Here is a 10,418-nt window from a genome sequence, read left to right as displayed (position 1 = left end):
AAAAAAAGAGAGAGAGAGAAGAGCTGGACACAGTGGCTCAGGCCTGTAATCCCAGCACTTCGAGAGGCCAAGGTAGGCGGATCACCTGAGGTCAGGAGTTCAAGACCAGCGTGGCCAACATGGTGAAACCCCATCTCTACTTAAAATACAAAAGTTAGCTGGTTGGCCAGGTGCAGTGGCTCACGCTTGTAATCTCAGCACTTTGGGAGGCTGAGGTGGGTGGATCTCCTAAGATTAGGAGTTCAAGACCAGGCTGGCCAACATGGCGAAACCCTGTCTCTACTATAAATAATAAATAAATAAGCTGAGTGTGGTGGCACATGCCTGTAGTTCCCAGCTACTTAGGAGGCTGAGGCAGGAGAATTGCTTGAATCCAGGAGTCGGAGGTTGCAAAGAGTGGAGATTGCACCATTGCACACCAGCTTGGGCGACAAGAGTGAAACTCCATCTCAAAAAACAGACAAAAAAACCACACCAAGAATAAGAGGCAGTGAAAAAGGAACAAAGAACACAAGAAAGACTTGTAGTTAATTAACAAATCTAAATTAGAGCTGGTTACAGTGGCTTACACCTGTAATCCGAACACTTTGGGGGAGGCCAAGGTGGGCAGATCATGAGGTCAGGAGTTTGAGACCAGCCTGGCCAACATGGTGAAACCCCGTCTCTACCAAAAATAGAAAAATTAGCCGGGCGTGGTGGTGCACGCCTGTAATCCCAGCTACTTAGGAGGCTGAGGCAGGAGCATTGCTTGAACCTGGGAGGCAGAGGTTATATAGTGAGCCAAGATCGAGCCATTGTACTCCAGTCTGGGCGACAGGGCAAGACTCCATCTCAAAAAAAAAAAAAAAAGTCTAAATTAGGCCGGGCACAGTGGCTCACTGTATAATCCTGGCAGTTGGGGAGGCCAAGGCAGGTGGATTACCTGAGGAGGTTAGGAGATTGAGACCAGCCTGACCAATAAGGTGAAACCCCGTCTCTACTAAAAATACAAAAATTAGCCAGGCGTGTGCCTGTAGTCCCAGCTACTTGGGAGGCTAAGACAGGAGAATTGCTTGAACCCGGGAGGCAGAGGTCGCAGTGAGCCAAGACCGCACCACTGCACTACAGCCTGGGTGACAGAACTAGACTCTGTTTCCAAAAAAAATGTATTAGAGCATTAAGAATTTAAATTGGAGGAAATCCTCAGAAAGCATAAAGCAGCAAAGAAAACTTTTTTAGAAAAAAATAAGTGACATAGAATATTAATCTAGGAAGAGGGAACTATGAATATAGGAGAGAGGCTGGTCACAGTGGCTCACACCTGTAATCCGGGCACGTTGGGAGGCCAAGGCAGTCGGATTATGAGGTCGGGAGATCAAGACCATCCTGGCCAACATGGTGAAACTCTGTCTCTACTAAAATACAAAAAATTAGCCAGGCATGGTGGTACATGCCTGTAGTCCCAGCTACTCAGGAAGCTGAGGCAGGGGAATCGCTTGAACCTGGTACGTGGAGGTTACAAGTGAGCCGAGATTGCACCACTGCACTCCAGCTTGGTGACAGAGTAATACTCTGTTTCAAAAAAAAAAAAAAAAAAAAAAAAAAAAAAAAAAAAAAAAAAAAAAAAAAAAAAAAAAAAAAAAAAAAAGAAAGAAAGAAAAGAAAACAAAGGAGAGGAAATACTAACTAAAAGAAGAAAAATTCCAGAACTAACAGACACAAATCTTTAAATTGAAACTGTTCACTAAGTACCTAGTAAATTAATAGTCATACCATAGTACATTATTATGAAATTATAAAATATCAAGAATGGGCTGGGCTCAGTGGCTCACGCCTGTAATCCCAGCACTTTGGGAGGCCAAGGTGAGTGGATCACCTGAGGTCAGGAGTTTAAGACTAGCCTGGCCCACATCATGAAACCTCATCTTTAAAAATAAAATAAAATACCAAGAATGAAAAAATGACCACAAAGGAATGAGAACCCAAATGAAAGTTATGGTTTGTAACCCCTTTAGTAAAGAAGCAGTACATTCAGAAGTCTGAAGGAAACAAGTTTTAACCTAGAATTCTGTGCCTCGTTAAACTCTCAATCAATGAAGTTTGAGGGTAAGGATATATTCAGATATGTAAGGACAAACAATTATATTCCCTGTACCTTTTTAAGGTAACTACTCAATGATGAGCTGTAATACAGATGAGATAACCAAGGAACATGAAGATGTTGAGATTCAGTTAACAGTGGATGTAGCTCAAGAGAAAGCAGTGAAGAGGATTCCCAGGATAACAGCTGTTAGAGCAGACCCAGAGAGATACCACCCAGTTGCTGTTGCAGAAAATAGGTCTCTAGGGTACAGAGATTGGGTGAATAAGGGGAAATTAGATATAATGTTTGATTTAATGAAATAAAATAATGTGAAAGACATACAAGGAAAGATATGCAGAAAAGTAGTTGGAAACTCTTGGAAAAATAAAATGCTGTATAAGAAAGGAAGTTTATCAAATGTACTACTTATTTCTGCAGGGAACCACATATATATATGTTATAAATACTATATTGTAAAAACAAAAGATAGCTATATAGAGAGAGGATGGTAGAGGGGAGATGTGGGTGTTGATAAGAAAGAATCCTCATTGCTCATAGAGGATAAATTTTATAAATAAAGTAACAGGCCAGGCACAGAGGCTCATGCCTATAATCCCAGCACTTTGGGAGGCTGAGGTGAGCAGATCACTTGAGGTTAAGAGTTCGAGATCAGCTTGGCTAAAATGATGAAACTCCATGTCTACTAAAAATACGAAAATTAGCTGGGTGTGGTGGTGCTGTGCCTGTAGTCCCAGCTGCTTGGGAGGCCGAGGCATGCCTGGGAGGAGGAGGTTGCAGTGAGCTGACAGCGTAAGACTCCAACACACACACACACACACACACACACACACACACACACACACACACACACACAATAGCATATTATTAATAGTAAGAGAAGACCATAACTATCAGATGTTGACACTGGAGTGGAAGAAGAGATTTTTCTCCTCCTGTTGTTTTTTCATCATGAGTCTAAATTTGTTATTAACAATGTTTTGATAATATTAAAAATCAGCCATGCAGAAACACATTGTAAAGATGAAACGTTTTAGCAATCTTAGTTATATCAGTTATGTTTTACATTTAACAAAGTTAGCTAAAGAACATGCATGGATTTCTCAGTAGAGAGCTGTAGTCAAGGTTGTAAGTTCTGGAGTTAAATGACTTAGATTTAATGCTTTTGGGGTTAGATTAACCTCTAACCCCCAGTCTCCTTTTTTGTTTTGTTTGGTTGTGTTTTTTGTTTTTCTTATTTATTTAAAACCCCAGTCTCTTGAACTATAAAGTGAGGCTGATAACAACATGTATCTCGTAGGGTTATTGTGAGGATTGAATAGATGATCTGTTCAAAGCATATCAAAGTAACCAGTATGTAGTAAGTTCTCAGGAAATATTATCCTAAAATAATAAAATGATTTATTAGAATGAACACACTGAAGCAGTAAATTCCATAATTTTATATAAGTTAGCAGTTACTTAATTATATCTATTCTTTAAAACATCATGGAAATCCATTGTTTACAGAATTCTTGGATATTCATTATTGTTGAAGCTGGGCCAGGCGCGGTGGCTCACGCCTATAATCCCAGCACTTTGGGAGGCCGAGGCGGGTAGATCACGAGGTCAAGAGATCGAGACCATCCTGGTCAACAAGGTGAAACCCCGTCTCTACTAAAAATACAAAAATTAGCTAGGCATGGTGGCGTGCACCTGTAGTCCCAGCTGCTGGGGAGGCTGAGGCAGGAGAGTTGCTTGAACCCAGGAGGCAGAGGTTGCAGTGAGCTGAGACCACGCCATTGCACTCCAGTCTGGGTAACAAGAGCGAAACTCCGTCTCAAAAAAAAAAGAAAAATGATGCTGGTCAGGTATGGTGGCTTATGCCTGTAATCCCAGCACTTTGGAAGGCCAGGTGGGTAGATTGCTTGAGCACATGAGTTCAAGACCAGCCTTGGCAACATGGCAAGACCCTTTCTCTACAAAAAATACAAAAATTAGCCAGGTGTGACACACTTGTAGCCCCAGCTACTTAGGAGGCAGAGGTGGGAGGATCACTTTAGCCCAGGACATTGAGGCTGCAGTGAGCCATGATAGCACCTGAGAGACAGAGTAAGACCCTGTCTCAAAAAAAAGAGAAAGAAAGAAAAATGAGGCCAGGTGCAGTAGTAGCTTGTTCCCATGATCCCAGCTGCGCAGGAGTGCAAGGTGGGAGGATCTCTTGAGCCTAGGAGTTTGAGGCTGAAGTGTGCTATGATTGTGTCACTGCACTCCAGCTTGGATGACAGAGTAAGGGCTATCATTTTATAAGAATATAAACTTGGAGGTAGTACAATCTGGGATTATATCCTGACTTCACTATTTTTTTGACATATTATAAGAAAAATATATAAACTTGGAGAAGCTTTTTTCTTTTTTATAATTGACTTTATTGAAGTATAATTTACATAAAATTGATGACTTGTGTTTAAAATTTGATGGGTTTTGCTAAAAGTATATAGCATAGTGTTTAAAAAAAAAAGTGTACAGTGTTAAAACCACCACTGTGATCATAATAGAACATTTCCATCATTGGAAGAGCCTCTTAACCTCTTTGAAACCCAATTTCTTTGCTTTGCATGTAACATAGAGATAAAAGTCAGCAACCTAGGGTAGCTGTATACATAGGAGCTAAAATATATAGTCTCTGGTGCATAGAAAACATTGTTAGTGTTCTTATACTCATCATTTTTTTTTTTTATTTTCTAGCTTCTGAAAGTTCTGCAGAAGACAGTGAGCAGGAAGATGACAGAGGTGCTCAGGTCATTGATAATAATGGCAAAGAGGAATCTAAGATTGATCATTTGACCCACACCAGAAATGATCTTATGTCAAAAGAGGAACAGAACAATTCATCTTTGCTAGAAGAAAACAAAGTTCATGCAGATTTGGTAATATCTAAACCAGTGTCAAAATCTCCAGAAAGATTACGGAAAGATATAGAAGTATTATCTGAAGATACTGATTATGAAGAAGATGAAGTCACAAAAAAGAGAAAAGATGTCAAGAAGGACACAACAGATAAATCTTCAAAACCACAAATAAAACGTGGCAAAAGAAGGTATTGCAATACAGAAGAGTGTTTAAAAACTGGTTCACCTGGCAAAAAGGAAGAGAAGGCCAAGAACAAAGAATCACTTTGCATGGAAAACAGTAGCAACAGCTCTTCAGATGAAGATGAAGAAGAAAAATCAAAAACAAAGATGACACCAACTAAGAAATACAATGGTTTGGAGGAAAAAAGAAAATCTCTACGGACAACTGGTTTCTATTCAGGATTTTCAGAAGTGGCAGAAAAAAGGATAAAACTTTTAAATAATTCTGATGAAAGACTTCAGAACAGCAGGGCCAAAGATCGAAAAGATGTGTGGTCAAGTATTCAGGGACAGTGGCCTAAAAAGACACTGAAAGAGCTTTTTTCAGACTCTGATACTGAGGCTGCAGCTTCCCCACCCCATCCTGCCCCAGAGGAGGGGGCAGCAGAGGAGTCACTACAGACTGTGGCCGAAGAGGAGAGTTGTTCACCCAGTGTAGAGCTAGATAAACCACCTCCAGTCAGTGTCGATAGTAAGCCGATTGAAGAAAAAACAGTAGAGGTCAATGACAGAAAAGCAGAATTTCCAAGTAGTGGCAGTAATTCAGTGCTAAATACCCCTCCTACTACACCTGAATCACCTTCATCAGTCACTGTAACAGAAGGCAGCCGGCAGCAGTCTTCTGTAACAGTATCAGAACCGCTGGCTCCAAACCAAGAAGAGATTCGAAGTATCAAGAGTGAAACTGATAGCACAATTGAGGTGGATAGTGTTGCCGGGGAGCTCCAGGACCTCCAGTCTGAAGGGAATAGCTCGCCAGCAGGTTTTGATGCCAGTGTGAGCTCAAGCAGTAGTAATCAGCCAGAACCAGAACATCCTGAAAAAGGTGAGAAGGAAAATGTATATGTTGATTTATTTTAGGATTTCCCCTCTTAAAGTTTCATTGATTTCATAGTATCTCTTGTTATAACATGAGGCAAATAAGTGTATTTGTGTGAACATGGTAAAAATGGAAATTTTAAAGGTAGTTTGAATAATGAATAGTGGAATGCATTTAAAAGCTTCAGAAGGCTTTAATGTGCTTTGCTTGAGCCATCACTTGACATTTTATTGTGGACCAGAACACATGCTAAAAATTGCACCCAGGCCCAGACCCAAACCTGTTTTGAGAATTCATTATATGCAGTGGTTGACTATATGGCATGAGCAGCTTAAATATATTTCTGTAACATTGTTTTTGCAAATGTAATGTGCAGTTTCTCACGAACATTTTGATTTATTGACAGACCCCTCCACCCTTAACCAAATACTGTATGTAGGGGTTTGGAGCAACCAACTGTCCAGGCACTGCTTTCCTCAGACAACCGTGTCAAACTGATTTTCAAGCCTGACTAACTTGTGTGAGTTTGTAAAGGAATTTGATGCTTTCTTAGATGCATAGCTTCCAAATTGAAGGACCAATGTGTACTTTAATAACCTACAGTAATACTTTTCTGATTTTCCGTGAAGTTGTTCAAAGTGGAAATTCAAATCAGTACCGTCCCAAAGTATTAGTGCCTTTCAATGGTGCCATAGCCATACTTCTGTCGTCATTTTTCTTATAAACCACTTCATTCAGGTATCTTTAAATCAGTATGCTCTAGGCTGACACTTGGCTTTGAAACACACTTTTCCATTGTAAAGACAGAGCACTAGGATATGTTTTTTATATACCATATAAGATTTTAGTATGCTAGCTTTAGGTTTTTAGCGAAGCTTAAAGATAAATGGTCTAGATCAAATTACTTAATTCTGTTTTCTCAGCAATCTTGACTTAAAACATTTCTTTTTTAAAATAAAAAATATACTTGCAATTAAACCGAAATGTTCTTTTTTTTTTTTTTTTCATGTTTACAAATATAACTACTGTGATTTTATCTGTGCCATACTATCTCATGGAACTGAATTATCCAGGCATGACTAATCTTCACAATGAAAGAATCCTTTATTTCAGAATATTAGATAAGCTTTCAGCAGTAAGATTTTATTGGCCAGGTGTGGTCACTCATGCCTGTAATCCCAGCAATTTGGAAGGTCAAGGCAGGTGGATCGCTTGATTTCAGGAGTTCAAGACCAGCCTGGACAACATGGCAAAACTCCATCTCTACCAAAAATAGAAAAATTAGCCAGCCATGGTGGCACATGTCTGTAGTCCCAGTTACCTTGGGGGCTGAAGTGGAAGGGTGACTTGAGCCTGGAAAGGCTGCAGTGAGCCAAGATCATGCCCCTGCACTCCAGCCTGAGAGATAAAAACAAGACCCTGTCTCAAAAAAAAAAAAAAAGAGGAAAAAAAAACAGATTTTATTGTTATAGTTTTTAAGAGGTTGTATCCTCATTATGTTTCTAGTAGCTTAAGAAAGATTAAAATTGGCCGGGCGCGGTGGCTCAAGCCTGTAATCCCAGCACTTTGGGAGGCCAAGGCGGGTGGATCATGAGGTCAAGAGATCGAGACCATCCTGGTCAACATGGTGAAACCCCGTCTCTACTAAAAAAAAAAAATACAAAAAATTAGCTGGGCATGGTGGCGCGTGCCTGTAATCCCAGCTACTCAGGAGGCTGAGGCAGGAGAATTGCCTGAACCCCGGAGACGGAGGTTGCAGTGAGCCAAAATCGCGCCATTGCACTCCAGCCTGGGTAACGAGCGAAACTCCGTCTCAAAAAAAAAAAAGAAAGATTAAAATTAACAACAGAGAGATGATATCTTGTCTGCTAATAATGCTAAGTCAGCACTGCCCTTTTGAATTTAATATTGACTAGGTTAATAATTATGGAATTTGAAAGCTACTCCTAAATTTAGGGTAATTTATATCTCTTTAGATTTTTTTTTTTTTTAATTTTTTTTTTTTTTGAGACCGAGTTTTGCTCTTGATGCACAGGCTGGAAGGCAATGGTGCAATCTCAGCTCCCTGCAACCTCTGCCGCGTGGGTTCAAGAGATTGTGCCTCAGCCTGCCGAGTATCTGGGATTAATGCCCACCTAATTTTTTGTATTTTTTTTAGTAGGGACAGGGTTTTACCATGTTGGCCAGGCTGATCTCGAATTCCTGACCTCAGGTGATCTACCCACCTCACCTCTCAAAGTGCTGGAATTACAGGCGTGAACCACCTTCCCTGGCCAGAAATAAATTCTTAAGCACCTGTTTCACATGGCCACATTTTAATAAATTTGTTTACTATGAATATTGGAGAATCCCCACTATATCACAAGTGAAAATGTAAGTTTTACTATTTAGATGTAGTTTTTTCCTGATTTCTCTACATTGAAGGTTTTTATTTCTTAGTGTCTGAACACTTTTGAATTAAACTCTTTTGGAGAGAGACCTGACAGTTATGATTCTGTGCTTCAGTGTGGTCAATATCTAAGTCACTTTCTTTGTGTTTCACTTGAATTGTTATATTAAAATGACATTAGGTGGGTTCACATACTTGGTGTAAAAAATAAAAAAGAAAGAAATATTAAAAATTTTAAAAGGTATTAGGAAAAGTTATAAATAAGATTATATGACCCATTTAAAAAAAACTAGGAAGTTGCAGACAGTTAATTACCTGTCCTGTTTTTGACCAAAAAAGTTAGGTTTTATACACAGAAGGTTGATTTAGTGTCTGACGTTGGAACTGAATGGAGATAGTACTTTATTAGCCTCTGGGGGAAAAGGCTGATTTTATATAGTCTGAGAGATAACACATAAATTAGAAATATAGCAGATGCTAAGGACCAACTGAGTAGTATAGAAAAATGCTACAGTTCAGAATAGCGATTCATCAGGGAAGCCTGGAACATTAGGAAAGGTGTTAGTAAGGAGGTAGGACTTGGGCTAGTCCTTGAAGAAAAGGGAGACATTTGTTTGTAATGTTTTGCAGTAATTTCCCACCAAGAAGATGAGACTTTTTTTTTTTAGAACTACTGTGTTGGATTTGTAAATGGTATACATGTTAACCAACCAGTGCGCTGGGAGCTTAGTTATTCTTGAAATAAGTTGGTAAAAAAAAAAAAAAAACAACTATGAATTACTGCTAAAATTTACCTCATTAATATCATTATATCATTTAAACATTATATTAATATGATTATAAGATATAACATCATTAACATTTTAACCTGTAATTAAGTCTTAATCTTTGCTTTTATTGAATCTTAACAATTTTCAGTTTTTGTTTTCAGCACATACTTGTTTCTTAATTACTAGGCTCATAAACTCCCAGTACAGTATTAAGGACTATTTTCAATTTATATCTGATTTTTTAAAGAAGGATGCGCATACTTTATTTGCCTTTTTAAAAACCCTGACTTTTATTATGTCCAAGAATTGAGTTTCATTAATGACAGTTTTTTTAAAAATTTGTAGTAATTTCTATGACAATTTATAAATGTCATAAAGAACATGTAGTTTTGGATTATTCTGTGCTTCTGAAATGTGGAATTAATTTATACCTAGGGAATGTTGGATGTTATTCTGTGTTACTTAATTTCTTTCCCATCATAGCCTGTACAGGTCAGAAAAGAGTGAAAGATGCTCAGGGAGGAGGAAGTTCATCAAAAAAGCAGAAAAGAAGCCATAAAGCAACAGTGGTAAACAACAAAAAGAAGGGAAAAGGCAGTAAGTGTGACATCTCTAATTTTTAAAATATAAAAATAATAGCTGTTAATTTTTTCCCCAGTAAGAAAATGGTTTCAAGATATGGGATAGTACACTATTTTGATTTTGTCTCTACACTCAAAAAAAGTCACACAGATACTCTAAGGCTGCTTGCTTAGAAAAAACAACAACACAAGTTTTCTGATCTTAGATAAATTCTAGTTTTAAGCAAGTTGGTATTATTCAGCAGTAGTATTGATTGCTGATGAAAAATTAAGGAATCTGTTTTTTAAATAATAGCCAATATACTATAAACATCAACATATTTGTTACCTTTGTGATTCACAGTTCTTTTTACTTGCTATAAAATGTATCACACATTGTGAAATATTTCAATTTTTATATGTTATTTTTATTACAGTGAAATTGATTGTTTAGTAATTCTTCAAGGCAAAATCAGCATAGAAGTATAACAATCAAGATAACTTTAGATCTATAATTCCAACAACTCCAGTCTACGACATTTATCTTTCATACTCAATATTACGTGACCTGAGAGTAGCTACAAACAATACTTTTTGCGGCCGGGCACGGTGGCTCAAGCCTGTAATCCCAGCACTTTGGGAGGCCGAGGCGGGTGGATCACGAGGTCAAGAGATCGAGACCATCC

At 38.5% G+C, this 10,418-nt stretch overlaps 1 protein-coding gene across 7 annotated transcripts in view; it reads left to right on the top strand.

Moving 5' to 3' along the window:
• ARID4B (AT-rich interaction domain 4B) overlaps positions 1–10,418 on the top strand; it is a 178,010-nt gene that overhangs the window by 154,100 nt on the left and 13,492 nt on the right. For all 7 annotated transcript variants that reach the window (XR_001824541.2, XM_037737795.1, XM_017526574.2 and 4 more), the window contains 2 exons: positions 4,808–6,019; positions 9,656–9,769. Coding sequence is in view for 6 of the 7 variants with exons in the window: in XM_037737795.1 (XP_037593723.1) it covers positions 4,808–6,019; positions 9,656–9,769 (1,326 nt within the window). In the remaining variant the exon portion in view is untranslated. The remainder of the gene's footprint in view (positions 1–4,807; positions 6,020–9,655; positions 9,770–10,418) is intronic.

Source organism: Cebus imitator, unplaced genomic scaffold, assembly GCF_001604975.1.
Source record: "Cebus imitator isolate Cc_AM_T3 unplaced genomic scaffold, Cebus_imitator-1.0 Scaffold42, whole genome shotgun sequence".
Classification (NCBI taxonomy): domain Eukaryota; kingdom Metazoa; phylum Chordata; class Mammalia; order Primates; family Cebidae; genus Cebus; species Cebus imitator.
Note: the sequence above shows the minus strand (reverse complement) of the source record. Positions and strands in the feature narration are given on the sequence as shown.